The sequence below is a fragment of the Megascapheus bottae genome, chromosome 10 (assembly GCF_031878675.1).
Source record: "Megascapheus bottae isolate mThoBot1 chromosome 10, mThoBot2.hap1, whole genome shotgun sequence".
Lineage (NCBI taxonomy): Eukaryota > Metazoa > Chordata > Mammalia > Rodentia > Geomyidae > Megascapheus > Megascapheus bottae.
In genome coordinates, this window is record NC_143518.1 from 57,131,555 (window position 1) to 57,149,371 (window position 17,817).

Below are 17,817 nucleotides of genomic sequence, written 5' to 3' on the forward strand. Positions count from 1 at the left end.
TCATCGGCGGGCGTAGAAACACGTCATCATCGAGCGCCAGCAGGTTCCACCGGAGCCCGGGCTCCGAGAATGGCTGGTTCTTGTGGGTGGTCGTGGTTGGAGCTGCGTCCCCATTTCCTGGTTATTATTCCAAAACACAGCTCGTAGAAACCAACACGGGTTGAGCCTCACGCAATGAACATGCTCGATGTATCAGGTGGGGTCCTCACCCCGCGTCATTGGAACTGAGGGTTTGCGTCCTGGTCCCCGGAGCCTCCGGGCCCGGCGGCTCCCGGTGTGGCCTTGCAGACTGAGCTCCCGCTGCTGCGGTGTGAGTGTATGAAAATCTTCGCAGGAGGGCTGGGAGTGTGGCCTAGAGGTAGAGTGCTTGCCTCGCATGCACGAAGACCCGGGTTCAATTCCTCGGTATCACATATAGAAAAAAGCCGGAAGTGGTGCTGAGGCTCAAGTGGTAGAGCTCTAGCCTGGAGAAAGTCCAAGGACAGTGCTCAGGCCATGAGCTCAAGGCTCAGGACTGGCAAAAAAAAAAAAAAATCTAAGCAGGAGTTTCTTTTAAGTTTTCCATCCTGTCATTTCCTCCAAGAAAAAAAAAATTCTAGGATTGGTGAGAATCCCGTCTTTCGTACTGAGAAATCCTGAATTAGGTTATTTTTCCTTGTACCTTCCAGCTCGCAAAAGGAAGGAGACTCCCTGGGGAATATGAAGGAAAGGGTGACTGACCAAGACTAACCTGACTTAAAGAATGGTAACTCCTTTGTGTAACTAGGAAAAGGAAAAGCGCGGGGGAGGGGAGGGGGGGGAACGGGACAGGGAGAATCTCTGGCTTGAGAAACACGAGCTAGATATCCATTCCCACTGAGAAAAAACGAGAGTACACTGAACTTCTTTCCAGTATTATGTAACAGACTACCGAAAAGGGTCGTGCTAACAGGCTCGAAGCAACTAGCACTTATAATGAATTTAATATAATGAATTTAACTTGATATAATTAAAGTTAAATGTAACTGATTATAATAGACATTCTAATTTGACTTGCCTTCAGTTATAAGAAGAAAGTTTTATACTCTCTGGACTATAAATACTTTGACTTAATATTCTATATATACATAATTCAGCTTATGGTTAAGTGCAGATGGTAAGCACTGAGCCTTATTTAATAGTGTCAATAAAAAATTTATGAAGTCTTCACGCATGTAGACTTCTACCCAAGTGACACCATTAAAAACCCACCATCGGACTTTGGGGGAATGGCGATGCGAGAGACATTAGCCCTGTTAATACACTTATACTACCAAAAATTACCATTTTAATATACTGAAATTTTTTTAATTGCTAGTTCCCAGAACCTTTTTTGCATTTCAAAATTTGAAGATCTAAAGCAAAGTCTCCCAGAATTGTCATTTGGCCACTTAAGGTTTCTTCTTTCATTAAAAAAGGTTCCTGCTTGTAATCCTAGCTACTCAGGAGGCTGCGATCTGAGGATTGTGGTTGAAGGCTGCCCAGGCAGAAAGGTCCCTGTGAGGCCAATTAACCATTCAAAAAATGGAAGTACCACTGTAGCTCAAGTAGTACAGTGCTAGCCTTGAGCAAAAGCTCAGGGACCGTGCCCAGGCTCTGAATTAAAACCCCATGACCAGTGTAAGGTTTGCCAAAAGGAAACTCCACACAGTTTAAAAGAATAGTGTTTATTGGGAGAGGAAGAGAGCAAACCTCCAGCTGCACAAGATGGAGTCAGGTGGAGCAAGAGAGGTTATATAGGGGAAGGAGTGTGGCCACAGCGGAAGGGGAGGTGACCTCAGAGAATAGGGAAATACTTCAGTCTGTGGGGGACCTCCCACTGCCCCCAGATATGCCAGTTGCCAGGTTTACAAGGTGCTGGAGTTCTGGAGAGAGAGCCAAGGGAAGGGGCCATTTCCCCTGGGCAGACCTAACAACCACCACCACCAATAACAAAAGAGTCTCAGTTAATAGCACTGTTAACTCCAGATTAAAAGATACAGTTCTTAGACTAAGAGTGTAGCTAAAGTAGTCAAGTAACAAATGGGAAACCTGGGGGGGGGGCGGTCAAACCCCAATATTGCCAAAATATAAAATTAAAACTGTTATATGTGAAGGATAAGATGCTTAGCCTAGATATTAGGAAGAGAATGGAAATATTGTTCTAATATTTTTATCCTTGACAAAGTGAGAAATATAAAGAAAATATATGAATGCACATAGTATTAGATGCTATCATTCTATTTTTTGGTATTAAATTATCCTTCATTTTTACACTAATTGCAAATGGTAATGGGGGTTGGTTGCCAGAATCTTCAGTTGAATTTTAACTTGAAATTCCAAAGCCTCAGAATTACTTAATAGGAGGCATCCTAATCAATCCTAATAATTTGGGGAAAAAATTGCAGGTCATTAAAATCTACTGGAGAATTCACTCTAAATTTAGCTGAGTATCTGAAAACCAGTAAAGTACAGGTTAAATCAGACTTGCTTGGTTTCAAAACCTACCCCTGCTGCTTATTATATGTGTTGAAGAAGTTAGCCACTTCTGGCATGTATTTTCTTGTTATAACTTGTAGATAATAATAGCTTCTCATGGTTATTGAAATAATAACATTAACCCATAAAAAGCATATGGTAAGTATGCTGAAAATGTGAGCTATTACTATTGTGGTGGTGGTGGTGGTGGTATTTAACATTATGGTAGTTGTTATTTATAAAGACATCTGCATAAAGGAAGACTACTCGGGGAGAGGCAGAAACAAGACAGCCCATTCCAGGTGACTAAAGTCTAGGCCAAACTCCTAGCCCTGTTTATTTATTTATTTTTGCCAGTCCTGGGGCTTGAACTCAGGGCCTGGGCACTGTCCTTGGGCTTTCTCAAGGATAGTGCTCTACCACTTGAACCACAGCATCACTTCTGGCTTTTTTTGTGTATGCGGTAGTGAGGAATCAAACCCAGGGCTTCATGCATGCTAGGAAAGCACTCTACTATAGGCCATGCTCTTGGCCTCTGTTTATATGTTATCCATGGCTACATACTACTTCTTTCAACAACGGATAATCAATTTATTAAAGCTGATAGGTCTTATTATGGACATATCTCAAGTGGTAGAGTGCTTGCTTAGAGCAAGCATGCAGCTTTGAGTTCAAACCTTAATAGTTCCAAAAAATAAATAAATCTGGCCAGTGATCTCCAAGGATGACTTTAGGACCTGGGTCTGTGCTATTGGAATAATCTGTCAATGTCAGACAGTGAGTCAGCAGCTACTACTAGATTCTCCTCTGGATTTTCCTGAGGATTGTCCTAGATTCTGCCAGCATCTTAGGACCTTCCTATACAGGAATGATTTGCAGAATCTTGTAGGATCTGAGCTGGTCTTTGCACTTGGAGATTCTTTTCAAGTCAGCATGCATCTTCACCAGGGGATTCCATTGTACCAGGGGATTGTTCTAATTCTACTCTCATCAGTGTCTTTCTTAGCCACATCTTCCAATTGTGAACTAGAGTAGACTGACCAGAGTCCAGCTAGAGCCAAGACCGTATCTCCCTCAACATGACTACTTTTGCTCTGCAAGGATAGTTGAGTAGTGGCCCCTCATGATCTAAAATGTTAAATCTGGCCTTTACTGCAACTTGTGAACATCTTCCACCACTTGGGGGCAGTAGAGCCTCATTGCAGGATCTGGAGAATACTGTGACCTAATAAAATTTAATTGTGATTCTGCAAAACTGAACACAGAAATTACAAAAATGTTTTTCTTACTTACTGGCTCCTTTCTCTAATTTCCAAGTGTTCTGATGACATTCAAATACCAGACATGATTCTCTTCTACTTCCATGACCAATGAGAACAGCTTGCCCCATGGCTTTCTCCTCACTATCTAGTCATTTCCAGCATCTCCAAATTCCAGCTTCAAAATGCACTTGTGCACTGAACTCCAAGGCAGCCTAGCTACGCTTTCTAAGTCTCTTCCTCCTCTTCCTCTTTCTCTTCCTCCTTCTTCGCCTCTTCCTCTCCCCCTCCCCCTTCTTGTGCCAATACTAAAGGTTGAACTCAAGATCTTGTGCTTTTTTTTGGACAGTCCTAAGACTTGAACTTAGGTCCTAGGCACTGTTCCCAAGCTTCTTTTTTGCTCAAGGCTAGCACTGTACCACTTGAACCACAGCACCATTTCCAGCTTTTTTTTTTTTTTTTTCCTGTTTATGTGGTACTAAGGAATGGAACCCAGGGCTTCATGCATGCTAGAAAAGCTCTCTACCACTAAGCGACCTTCCCAGCCCTCTATTTTTTTTTTGTTGTTGTTGTTGTTCATTGTTTTTTTCTATTAAGTTATTTGAGTTCCTTCTGTGGCATGGCTATCCACTTGTTCCCTACCTCTTGTAAGCAGTATCATCAGCATAACTAGATGAATAAAAGCACCTTTTAATTGATACTAGAAGTGATGATATACCTGGATATAGGTAGGCATATAGAATGTATAGAGTAAGTGAACTGAAACTCCTTAACTTGTCTTTTTCATTTCAAATGTCAAAACGTTGGAGTAGGGGCCGGGAGTTTGGCCTAGTGGTAGAGTGCTTGCCTCCCATGCATGAAGGCCCGGGTTCAATTCCTTGGTACCACATACATAGAAAAAAAACTGGAAATGGTACTGTGGCTCAAGTGGTAGAGCTCTAGCCTTGAGAAAAGTCCAAGGACAGTGCTAAGGCCCTGAGTTCAGGCCCCACAACTGGCAAAAAAAAAGTTGGAGTGGGAGTATTGTCTCACATGTCACAGTGAAGAATAAAGCAGTGATACTTTGAGTTCAAAGTAGAAGGAAAATGAGCAACAAAAGCCATCAGGGCCAAGTGCCAGTGGATCACTCCTGTAATCGTAGCTACTCATGAGTCTGAGATCTGAGGATCATGATTTGAAGCCAACCCAGCCAGGAAAAGTTGTGAGACTCATATCCAATTAAGCAAAAAGGTAGAAATGGAGTGGTGGCTCAAGTGGCAGAGCACCAACCTTGGGCAAAAATAGGTGAGGGTCAGAAGTGTGGTTCAGGTGGTAAACCACCAGCCAAACCCCAATTCCCATTTTCTAGAGGTTAATTGGAGATAAGAGTCTCAGGTCCTTTTGTGCCTGGGCTGGCTTTGAACCTTGATCCTCAGATCTCAGCCTCCTGAGTAGCTACAATTACAGGCGTGAGCTACCATGCCTGGCTGTTTTTTGTATTCTGTACTTATAGACCTTTTTATTGTTGTTGTTGTTCTGTGCCCCCCCTTTGCCCATTCCCCAGAACATGTTTCTACTTTCTGATATTCATTTTAATAAACAGCATAGCTCTTTTGCTGAAGGTTACTTATCATTTGAGCCACCTCCTCTTTTTTTCTGCTAGTTCTAGGGCTGGAACTCAGGGCCTGATCACTATCCTTGGGCTTCCTTAAGGCTAGAACTCTACCCCTTGAGCCACAGCACCATTTCTGGCTTTTCCTATGTATGTGGTACTAAGGAATCAAACCTGGGTCTTCTTGCATGCTAGGCAAGCACTCTACCACTAGGCCAAACTCCCAGCCCCACACCTCCACTTTTAAGGGGTTTTGTTTGTTTGTTTGGCTGATTGGTTTGGTTGGTTGGTTGGTGCCACTTCCTGCCTGTTCTGAGTAACTTATTGCAGATGAGAGCCTCATAGACTTCCCTGTCCAGGCTGGCTTTAAACTACAGTTCTCAGTCTCCTGAGTAACTAAGATTACAGGTGTGAACCACCAGCACCCTTCCAGTTTTTTGCTTGTTAATTGGGCATAAGAGTTTTTTGGATTTGTTTGTCTAGACTGGCTTCAGTTCTCAGGCTACTGAGTAGGCATAAGCCACTGGCACCCAGCTGCATATGGTAACTCTTGTCTTTAACTTTTTAAACAACTGTCATGATGTTTGCCAGTGACTGACCCTTTTTACATTTCCAGCAGCAATGTGGGAGGGTTCCATTTCCTCTACAACCTCACCAAAGCTTGTTATTGGCTAGCTTTCTTTTTATAGCTAACCTAGGGGGTATGAAGTGGTACTCACTGTAAGTTTTTTTTTTTCACTTTCAATTCCATGATGACTACTGACACTGAGCTATAAATGGTGAAAGCCACCTTGTTAAATCCAAGAAGCCACAAGCAGGTGTTCCTCCTACTCTGTTCTACCAAGAAAGTATATTCTGTTAAAATAGGCACTGCAAGTTCAACACAGTGGTATATGTAGGTCTGTAATCCCAGCACTTGAAAGGCAGAGGCAGGAGGATGGAGAGGGAGAGTTCAAGCTAACCTGGGCTACATAGCAAGTTTCAGAGCAGCCTGGGCCACATAGTGAGACAGATCCTGTCCCCTTTTTCCCCTGCCCCTGATACATTTTTCTGTGTCCTCAAATTCTTTTTTTTCAGTCCTGGGCCTTGAACTCAGGGCTGGGCACTATCCTTGGGCTTTCTCAAGGCTAGTGCACTACCACTTGAGCCATAGCACTACTTCTGGCTTATTCTGTATATGTGGTACTAAGGACTTGAACCCAGGGCTTCATGAGTGCTAGGTAAGCACTCTACCACTCGTCCATGCCCCTGGCCCTCAAATCTTGATAGTACTTGTCAGTGGAATTTCTCTGTATTGTCCATGGCTCAAGTGGTAAGAGTATCTGCCTGGTAAGCACTCATCCTGAGTTAAAAATCCCAGTACTCTCCTCAAAAAAGTTGGGAAGGATCAGGTAGCAGTAGTTCACACCTGTAATCCTAACTACTTAGGAGACTGGTATCTGAGGACCCCCAGTTCAAAGCCAGCAAGGGGGTGAGAGGTGGTAGAGAAAGGACAGAAAGAGAAAATGGAATTAAGAGGGAAAAGCGAGAGATTTCTAATGTTCTTTTATTTTTGCCAGTCCTGAGGCTTGAACTCAGGGTCTGGGCACTGTTCTTGGGTTTTTCTCAATGCTAGTGTTCTACCACTTGAGCCACAGTCTCATGTCCTGGCTTTTTCTGTGTATGTGGAGGAATCAAACCCTGGGCTTTGTGCATGCAAGGCAAGCACTCTACCACTAGGCCATGCGCCCAGCCTCTAGTGTTACTTAAAAGCTAAATAAATAAATTAGAAACAGCAAAAGCTAGATATCCTTGCCCTCCATTGGTATGTGTGCATGTGCATGGGCAAGTGTGTGCAAGTCCTGGGCTTGAATTCAGGGCCTGTGAACTGTTCCTGAACTTTTGAGCTCAAGGCAAGTGCTCTACCACTTGAGCCACAGTTCCAAATCCTGGTTTTTTGGTAGTTTCATGGAGATAAGAGTTTCAAAGACTTTCCTGTCCAGACTGGCTTCGAACCAGGATTATCAGACTTCAGTCTCCTGGGTAAAGGATTACAAGCATAAGCCATCACCAGCAACTGGGTCCTGCCTCCATTTTATGGGTCTCTGCTCTGAACCATTCTCTCTGCAGTTACTTTGCAATCACCTTGGAATCCAGGAAGGACCAGGAGTGATCATTGATAAATAACGTCTTTTTGAGGGCCCAAATTATGCCTAAAGAACCAGAGAACTTCCTCAGGTTAAACCACCCAGCAGGCAATGATAATATTAATCCTAACCAGTGATGATAGTGATCAAACTTCCCTAGAACCTCTACCAGTTTGTGGAATGCAGTGAAAATTAACCAAGCTATACTTTGACCAGGACCATTTAATAATTGTACATACTTCTCTCCTCCTGCCCCAAATTGTCCTTGTCTGTTTAAGCATGTGGTTCATATCTGATCTAAAGATGTTCTGAAGTGCTGTCTTCCTGTAGCTGCCATGAAATAAACCCTTGTCTGTCCTTCATTAATGTGCCTTTATTTGAGGTGTAGCAGAGTGTGGCCAGACTTGATACATGAAACTTGGAGTTTTGACCTGGTGCCTAAAAACTCAGTTTCATTCTAAGCAAGTAACTTCATCAAAGCAGCATACTCTCCTATTCAAAGTTGATTCTTACTGCAGTTCTAGTTCTTCTGAAGCACACACTGCAAGCTTAGACATAGACAAGTGATAGAATTATAGAGCCATCCTAGTGGTGGAGTGCTTGCTTAGAATGTACCAAGACCCAGGTTCAATTCCTCGATACCACATACATAGAAAAAAGCTGGAAGGGGTGTTTTGGCTCAAGTGGTAGAGCTCTAGTCTTGAGAAAAGTCCAAGGACAGTACTCAGGCCCTGAGTTCGAGCCCCATAACTGGCAAAAAAAGAAAAAAGAATTATAGTGCCATCACTTATCCTTTTACAACAACTAGTGTTTGTAAACCAGAGCAGTCTAGAAACAATGGAAAGGATTTGACAGCATGGCTCAGTGGTCGAATGCCTGCCAATGAGCATAAAGCATTAAATAGTGTGTTTGAGGCCTGATCTCTGACAAAACCATGGAAAGAAGAAGAAAAATGTGAGGATGATACGGGGGATGACAAGTTAAAGGAGGAAAGATAGAGGTGTTCAGGGCAAGGGACAACATGTCTGAGAGAAGTGGGAATCTGAAGTTGCCATAGGAAACTGAAAATCTGTAGAAAGAGAATTTCCTCTTACTGATACTCAGAACGGCCACACTTGGAGAGCTCTGGAACTCAGGTAACACTCAGAGAGCTTCTTAGTGACTTGACCTCTGGGGCCATAAACTCAAGATTTCAACCCATGCTCCTCATTGTGACTCAAGCTGTTCTACCATGGGGATTGAGTCATTTTTGTTTTTCCTTGTAATTCACTTACTGTTTGATATTAAGCATTCGTCATATATATATATGATATATGTATGTATGTATGTATGTATGCATGTATGTATGCATGTATGTATGTATTGCCAGTCCTGGTGCTTGAACTCAGAGCCTGGGCATGATCCTTGGGCTTTCTAAAGGCTAGAGCTCTACCACTTTGAGCCACAGCACCACTTCGAGCCACAGCACCACTTCTGGCCTTTTCTATGTACATGGTACCAAGGAATCGAATCCAGGGCTTTGTGCATGCTAGATAATCACTCTACCACTAGGCCACACTTCTGGCCTAGACTTTTTCTTTTTAATAGTGACACATTTTTACCATTTGTGAATACTAAAGAATAAGCTGTTACTTTTAAGTATGATAAATAAGGGGGGAAACAAGCCTTTACCCCCTTTTTCTATTGTTTGGTTTTTAAGTTCAAGACCAGACTTGAACTCAGTAACTGACACTTTTGCTCATTGGCTGGCACTCTAACAACTGATAGAGGCATTGATAACCAAAGTCTGTGAACATAAAACAGAAACAACTTTCTATTATGTGAAGGAAATGTCTCCATCCCATGAAGTATTATTGCCAAGCAATCTAACAGGAAACTCTATCAACACTTCCCATAGCTGTACCTGTATCTGGATATATATCTAGACAGCAGAGTTGGAGATGAATCTAGGGCCTTGCATATGCTAGGCAATTACTGATCTACACACCCAGGCCCCTTAACCCACATTTTCTACAAAATTTCAGATTCACATCAGCCTTGTTACTGCCAGAAAATGTGATTTCCCTGAGCTTTTTGGCTCAAGGCTAGCACTCTACCTCTTGATCCTCAGCTCTACCTCCAGTTTTTGTGGTGGTTAACTGGAAATAAGAGTCTCACAGACTTTCTTGCCCAGGCTGGCCTTCAGTGAAGACTGACAATTCCTCAGCCACCCACAATTTGTTTTCCCAGACAGACACTATGGTGGCAATGTGTGTGACACACACACACCCAAGGGCACATTTCACGTCATCTTCAGTCATCAGGAAGTAGTCTGCATGGCTGACCACAAAGTTCATGAGGAAAGACCACATAAGCAGGGGTGTCAGTCAAGTGTTTCTTAAGGTTCTTCAAAGGAAGAGTGCTCTGAAGAGTATTGACCACTAGCTGGCTGGTGTGGGCGTATACTTTAAAGAGCTTTGAGATGTTAGCGATAAGTAGGTCAAGCCATTTGGGGGTCAGGATCTACCAGTTGTTCCAGAACCATGATGTGTGTCTGTTTGGAAGAGGAAGAAGCAAAGAAGAGGGATAGCAGCTTCTGGGAGTTAGATCCCCGCAGGGTGCAGTACTTCAACAATAGGTCAGCAGCTCTAGGACTGGGGAAAAAAATGGACCTGGATTTATTTATCAACTTGGAGAACATGACAGGGTTCTAATGTGCTCAGAGGACTTGTCATGCACAAACCTCACGCTCATGCAGTTAATTCACATTTTTTCTCCCTAGATATGAGAGTGGACAATATCTGGAGTTATTCTCTGCTCAAGAGTTTTGTGTTTAATTGAACTAATTAAGTAATTAAATTTTAGAATCATGCCAAGTTTATGCCTGTAACCCTAGGTGAAGATGTGAGGACTGTAGTTTGAAGTCAGATTGGTCAAACAAATCAGAGAGATACTTATTTTCAACTAACCAACAACAGCAACAAAAAGCCAGAAGTGCTGGACATGGTGGCTCACACCTGTAATCCTAGCTACTCAGGAGGCTGAGATCTGAGGATCAAGGTTCAAAGCCAGCTCAGGCACAAGAGAACCTGAGACTCTTATTTCCAGTCAACCTCTAGAAAACAGGAAGTGGGGCTGTGGCTCAAGGGTAGGGCAATAGCCTTGAGCTGCTGAAGAGCTCAGGGACAATGCCCAGGCCAAGTTCATGCCCCATGACCCACAAAAACAGCCAGAAGTGAAGGTGTGATTCAAATGGTGAAGCAGCAGCCTTGAGCAGAAAAAATCTAAGCAAGTATGAAGTATGAAAACAGTAGAAAGCAGATCAGCCATAGTGTTCTGAGGGCCTGTAGGGAATCATTACTACCTCTGTCCCCAGACAGTTGTCACTCTGAGTGGGCTGGTGTGGCTTTCACACCGTGCTCCCCTCCCCCTTACTTGGGTGAGACCCAAGTAAGCAGCAGCCCCCATTCAGGGGAAACAATGGTTGCCAGGTGGAGTGGCATCTCCTGGGAGGGGTGACTATACACAGCTGCTTCAGAGGAGCCACTCCAGAACCCTGCCTCTCAATAACAAAGCTTTGCTCCTTGGTGTTGGAGGAATTGCTGCTCTGAAAAACCCTCAAGCCCTCCAAGTCTTCAGTGGATACAGCTAAACATGGTAAGGACGTGGATATGATCAGAAACACCTGGTCACTCGAAGATTTCCATCCTTAGTAAGCCAACATGAGGAAGACACACTGGCAAGCTTTTCTCTTGTTTCCTTCTGATTCTATCCAAATTAGCCTAGCTCTGCCTGACGTCACAATCTTGGAAGGGATCTTGGAAAGGTCTTTTATGCCTTGGCTGGCTTTGAACCAAGATCCTCAGATCTCAGCTTCCTGAGTAGCTAGGGTTACAAGCGCGAGCCACCTTTTTATTTCCTCAGATGGCTCCTCATAGTGGGAAGAGAAGAACTGAAAAGAAAAGGTAGGATTCTGACTAGTTGGAGGTGTGCAGCTGGATCCAGGGTGGGAACACAAACCCCAGGCTCCCTGAATTGGCTCAGTGTTCAAGGCTGCTTCTATATATTTGCATAGCTGGCTGAACCAGTTCTGGTGGCGAAGCATCCTAGTCACTACATCCTTAGTTGCCCTTGGAGTCTTGCTGCAAAAAGCTAATGAGACTGCAGAGCCCAGTGTAGTGGTGAGTGGCAGTGAGTGTCGGACTACTTGGCCAGCACTCAGGTAATAAAGCATGGACCATACTGATGGATCTCACTCCGGAAGTGAGATTTGAAGCTCTCTGTTCAAAGCCAGAATGGATAGGAAAGGCCATGAAGCTCTTATCTCCAATAAACCACCAAAAAGGCTACAAGCGGAAGTGTGGCTCAAGTGGTAGAGCACTAGCCTTGGGTAGAAAAAGCCAAACAAAAGCGAGAATCCCTGACTGAAACCCCAGTGCCTGTCTCAAAAAAGAGCAATTATAGGAAGCATGATGGGATTATCTCCGGAGTTTCAGTTCAGATACTGAATATTTGGGGAGAGACTGACCCAGCCTCCTGATGATAGGATCTGACAGGTAGACATGAAGACAGCAAGGCCTCTCTAGAGGACCATGCTAACCAGCAGGACAGCAGATGATCTCCCTGGCTGCTGACACCTCTTCCAGCAGAGGTCCCAGAGGCAGGTGATACACTTCTCCTTCCTCACCTGAGGGACTAGAAGGAACCTTCCAATAGAAGCCCACAAAGACCAGCTGAAGCTTTGTGATGCACATTGTTCAAGAACAGATTGGCACAAGGAAAAGTGGTACAGAAGTATATGTAATTGCGGTTGAGAGTTTGGCCTAGTGGTAGAGTGCTTGCCTAGCATGCATGAAGACCAGAGTTTAATTTTTCCATGCCACATTAAAAAAAAAAAAAAAAAAAAAGCCCGGGGCAGTGGCTCACGCTTGTAATCCTAACTACTCAGGACACTGAGATCTGAGGATGAAGGTTCAAAGCCAGCCAGGGCACAAAAGGACTTGAGACTCTTATCTCCAATTAACCTCTAGAAAATGGGAAATGGGGGGCTTGGCTCAAGGGTAGGGTGGTAGCATTGAGCTAAAGAGCTCAGGGACAGTGCTGAGGCCAAGTTCAAGCCCCATGACCCACAAAAAGAAAGAAAGAAAGAAAGAAAGAAAGAAAGAAAGAAAGAAAGAAAGAAAGAAAGAAAGAGAGAAAGAGAGAGAAAGAAAGAAAGACATGTGCAGTATGGCAGATCAAGTGACTCCTCATTATGTGGGAGCCTTTAGCCTTTGCACTCACTCCACACAAGACAAACACCCTGCCCTGTGTCAGGCCCATGGGTTAATGGCCTCTACCAGACAGCTCAACCTGCTCTCAGGATGAAGTGGGGAAAGCAGACAGCTAAGGGCAGATATTCAGCCTCCCCTCTCATCCTGAGAGCAGGCTGGGTCCTGGGGATTACCCTCAATTGTCTCCAGAAGACCTGAGCATCCCCTCAGTGTGACATGTATCTATCTTGTCCTCAAAAGGAAAAGGAGAAAATAATTTGGCAGATGATTCAGGAACAGATGAGCTCTGAAATCTAGAACCAGCTGGCTGTCTTCCAGGAGATGCAGAAAACCTTCCCCTTTTTCAAACATGCTAACTACACCCTCCTGGCTGGAGCCCCTCCCCAGAGAAAGAGTGAATAAGTGGGAGAGATGCTTCAGGTGGCTGTGACAGCTGAGGGAAGTATTTCAATAAGGAAAGGGAAAGAAAGCCTGACACTGGTGGCTCCTGCCAATAATCCTAGCTTCTCAGGATGTTGAGATCTGAGGACCATGGTTCCAAGCTAGCTCAAGAAGGAATGTCTGTGAGAATCTTATCTCCAATTAACCACCCAAAATCCAGAGGTGGAGCTATGGCTCCAGTGGTAAAGCTAGAAAAAAAAAAAAGTCAAGGGATGGCCTGGGAATGTAGCTTAGTGGTAGGGTGCTTGCCTAGCATGCATGAAGCCATGGGTTCAATTCCTCAGTATCACATACACAGAAAAATCCAGAACTGGTGTGACTCAAATGGTAGAGTGCTAGTCTTGAGCAAAAGAAGCTCAGGGACAGTGCTCATCCCTGAGTTCATTGATCTGGCAAAACGGAGGGAAGGAAGGAAGAAAGGAAGGAAAGAAGGACGGACAGGTGCTCTGAGCAGGGATCAGAATTGGAGGCAAATTGCATTATCCTCCCATCATTGGCCAACTGACTGAGCCAGTATAATAGGTCCCCTGTGAGGACAAGACAGGAGAGGAGAGCACTCCTAATCCTGGAGCATCCTCCTAATTCTGGTCAGTGAGATCTGTGCTTGCTGAGATAACTCTGAAAGTCAAGATGAAGCTAATTTGCCTAGTCAGAAATTTTGGCATTTACTACAAAGTGGTGTTCCCCAGATGAGAGCCTTGTTGGGTCTTTAGTCAGTTGGTTGGTTAGTTTTCTGGTGCTGAGGCTTGAACTCAAGACCTGGGCATTGTCCCTTAGGTTTTTGCTACAGGCTGGAACTGTCCCTCTTGAGCCATAACTCCATTTCCAAGTCTTGCCATTTGTAACACCCTCATCAGCTTTTCAAAGTGCTGATTCAATGAAACCTCTTGCCAACTTCAGATCCCATATTAACTTGTCAGCATTCTCACAGGAGAAAGAGATGCAAACTGGTTCCTAGGAGCAGACCTTTAGAGAAAGAGCCTTTTCATCATCCTACCTTGTCCTCCTATCCCCACGCAGAACTGCTGACCATAGGGATTGCCTCAGCCCAGCATTCCTGCGGCAACCACCTCTTGGACACCCTGCAGTCCCTGTTCCATGTTTCCTCAAATTATGAACTGGAGCATCCTCTCGTGCTAGTCCTCCTGTCAGACCCCAATCCTCAATGGCTCAGCCAAACAGTTGCCAATATTTCAAACCTCTTCACACGGTTCATTGAGAACCAGGAGCTGCTTATGGTCCACAGTCTCCTCGACGGTTTCCTCATGAGGACAGTGGGTGACTGCTCACGCTGTGGAGAGCTTTACTCCAAGCAGGAAGCAGATTTTGCCCTCCTCATGACCTTTGCAAGCAGCCTGTCCAATTACTTCCTGTTGCTGGAAGATAATATTCATTGTACCCCCAGATTTTTGCCTACCAAATACAGGACGATAGCAGCCTGAGAAGACCTGCCTTGGGCTAGCTTGGAGCTCTCCAGGCTGATTATCTCTGGGAGAGTCTTCCACACCAGTGACTTGTCCCCCCTCATCTCTTTCTTCTTCCTCTTCTCCAAGGACACACCCACCCACCTGCTTCTTTCTGAATTCCAGCTTCTCTTGAATCAGAATGTTCCAATTCACTTCAGTTCACCCATCTTCTACCATCTGGCTGGTTACCCAGTCTGAAAGAGCATGCTTTCCTGTGGAGCAGAAGGTGGTCTTCAGTAATCCAGACAACCCTCCAACATGATCCCAGTAGTTCCTTCTATGCCGTATTATGCTTATAGTCTAAACCAGCACTGCTTTGCTGTTGTGGAAGCTGGGGAAGGAAACTTCTTGACAGTGATTCTGGATAAACCCCACAAGATCGTCCAGGTAGCGGTACTGACAGGCTCCGAGGAGAACGGGACGAACTTACAGAAGGCTCATGTTCTGCTGGGCTCAGGCATCAAGGAAGAGCTCAGCGACTGCACCCATTATACGCTGCTTGGGCCACTGGTGAGAGGAAATTTGGACCAGAGGGTATTTTATGAAGAAGATTCTGTGGAAGAAGTGAGCTGTATACAACTTCTGGTATTAGCCTCTCAGGAATCATTGTTCCTGATCCAGCAGATCAAAGTCTGGACAGAACAGGAGAGTTAGAGGGTTGAATGGTGTTTCTGGAAGGATTTGGTTTGGAAATGGAATCTACAGGATTGAAAATTAAATCCAGGAACTGGTTGAGAGCTCCTCTCCATGAGAAGAGTAATCCTATGATCAATTCTCTAAACTCCTGCAGACAAAAAGGAAATGCTATTAAAACTTACACTGGGGGGCTAGGAGTTTAGCCTAGTTGTAGAGTGCTTGCCTAGCATGCAGGAAGACCTGGGTTCCATTCCTCGGTATCAAAAAGCCAGAAATGGTGCTGTGGCTCAAGTGGTAGATCTCTAGCTTTGAGAAAGCCCAAGGACAGTGCCCAGGCCCTGAGTTCAAGGCCCAGGACTGGCAAAAAACCAAACCAAACCAAAACAACAACAAAACCTTACACTGGGGCCAGGCCTGGTGGTTCATGCCTGAACTCCTAGCTACCCGGGAGGCTGAGATCTGAGGGTCACTGTTCAAAGCCAGATTGGGCACTAAAGACCACGAAACTCTTCTCCAATTAATCACTAGAAAACTGGAAGTGTCGCTGTGGCTCCAGGGGTAGGGTAGTAGCCTAGAGCTGAAGAGCTCAGGTGCAGTACCCAGGCGCAGAGTTCAAGCCCCACAACTGACCTCCCACTGGGGAGAGAGGATGTCATGAGTGTGGCCTAGTGGTAGAGTGCTTGCCCCACATGCACAAAGCCCTGGGTTCAATTCCTCAGTACCAAATACACAGAAAAGGCTGGAAGTGGTGCTGTGGCTCAAGTGGTAGAGCACTAGCCTTGGGAAACATAAAGATAGTGCCTAGGCCTGAGTTCAAAGCCCCAGGACTAGCAATAAAAAATTATACTAGGGTCCTGGGCCAATGGCTCATGCCTATAATCCTAGATATACAGGAGTGTGAGATCTGAGGATCATAGTTTGGAGCCAGCTTTCAGACAAATTCCAGAGGTTCTTATCTCCTATTAATGGTAGAACAGAAAGAGTAAGGAGAGAGAGAGAGGCCCTGAATTCAAGATCCAAAACAATACACTACATTAGAACATGGCATAGAGGTATATGCCTATAATCCCAGATATGCATTGCAAAGCATTAAATTCAAATTTCAATACTACCCCCCCCCCCGAAAAAAAGACATACACACACCAGAAAAAAATACACTAGCAATCTGGATTTAATCTGGATTTTCTAGAGTGCTGAAGATAACATGGGCTGGGAGTATAGCCTAGTGGTAGAGTGCTTGCCTAGCATGCATGAATCCCTGGGTTCGATTCCTCAGTACCACATACATGGAAAAGGCTGGAAGTGGTGCCGTGGCTGAAGTTGTAGAGCTCTAGCCTTCTTGAAAAAGAGAAAGGAGCCCGGCTACAATGGCTGACTCCTATAATCCTAACTACTCAGGAGATAGAGTTCTGATGGTCTTGGTTCAAAGCCAGCTGAGAAAGGAAAGTCATTGAGACTGTTTCCACCACAAATCCTGAAGTGTGGCTCCTATGGTAGAACCCGAACCTGAGGGGAAAAAAGGTAAGGGAGAGAAATCAGGCCCTGAGTTCAAGCCCCAGTACAGACACATTTAAAAAAAATAATAATCCAGGTGCCAGTGGCTCACACCTATAATCCTAGCTACTCAAGAGGTTGAGATCTGAGGATCATGGTTCAAAGCCAGCCCAGGCACTAAAGTTCATGAGAGTCTTATCTCCAATTAGCCACCAGAAAACTGGAAATGGCACTGTGGCCCAAATGGTAGAGCAGTAGCCTTGAACTGAAGAGCTCAGGGACAGGGCCCAGACCAAGAGTTCAAGCCCCAGGACCAACAAAAAGAAAAAAGAAAAATAATAATAAAAAGAGAGAGAGAACAGAGCAAATGATCTCAGCAATGCCCAGAATTCTTTGTGTGTTAGTGACATCCATCCTCTCCAAATACCTCCCAGCTCATCACCCTGAGCCTGTGCCATCCCAGGAGAGAGGCACAAGAAGTACAGTGCACTAAAACAGTGTTCCCAGAGGACTTGGGCTGTTTCAAATAACCTAGACCAGAACAAAGACAAAATGAGACGATAAAGAACTATTTTATGTTTGCTCTCTCAGCCCCTTCCACCCTCACACAGACATTCCGTCTTGCCAGCCTCTCTACAACCCTTTGATCCTCCGCAACAGTGTTCTCAGCCCCTAGGAGGGATTCTGTATCCCACAGAACATTCAGCAATATCTAGAGGTACTTTTTATTGTAATAACTGGAGGATGTTACTCACATGAAGTGCAAAGAAGCTGGGGGTACTGTTAAGGGACAGTAATAGAACATCCCTTAACAGCCATCGGGCCCAGAACATTTAATGTCTACTCTGTTTTTCAGTGAGTCTGCAACAGCCTTTCTGATAAGGTGGAGCTACTTTAAAATAATAGACTCCACTAGGCTTGGTGGTACATGCCTATAATCTCATCACTTTGGAAACTGAAGATCAGGAGGTTGAGGCCAGTCTGGGTTACGTAGTAATAGATCTTGACTCAAAAAATGTTTTAAGCTGGGTGCTGATGCCCAAGGCTGAGATCTGAGGATAGAGATTTAAAGCGGCC

At 44.7% G+C, this 17,817-nt stretch overlaps 1 protein-coding gene and 1 pseudogene across 3 annotated transcripts in view; both read left to right on the forward strand.

The window, feature by feature from the left end:
- The first annotated feature begins 76 nt into the window (after positions 1-76).
- Positions 77-17,817, forward strand: part of Cyb5r1 (cytochrome b5 reductase 1) — a 30,307-nt gene continuing 12,566 nt past the window's right edge. The window contains exons 1-2 of one of the 3 annotated variants that reach the window (XM_090341404.1): positions 77-196; positions 669-745. In XM_090341404.1, coding sequence (XP_090197530.1) covers positions 743-745 — 3 coding nt within the window. In that variant the 5' untranslated portion in view covers positions 77-196; positions 669-742. Of the gene's footprint in view, positions 197-549; positions 746-10,983; positions 11,088-17,817 lie in introns of those variants that run through there. The other 2 variants (XM_090341405.1, XM_090341406.1) reach the window with 2 other exon arrangements.
- LOC150058533 (alpha-1,6-mannosyl-glycoprotein 4-beta-N-acetylglucosaminyltransferase-like) lies at positions 12,672-15,907 on the forward strand (annotated as a pseudogene).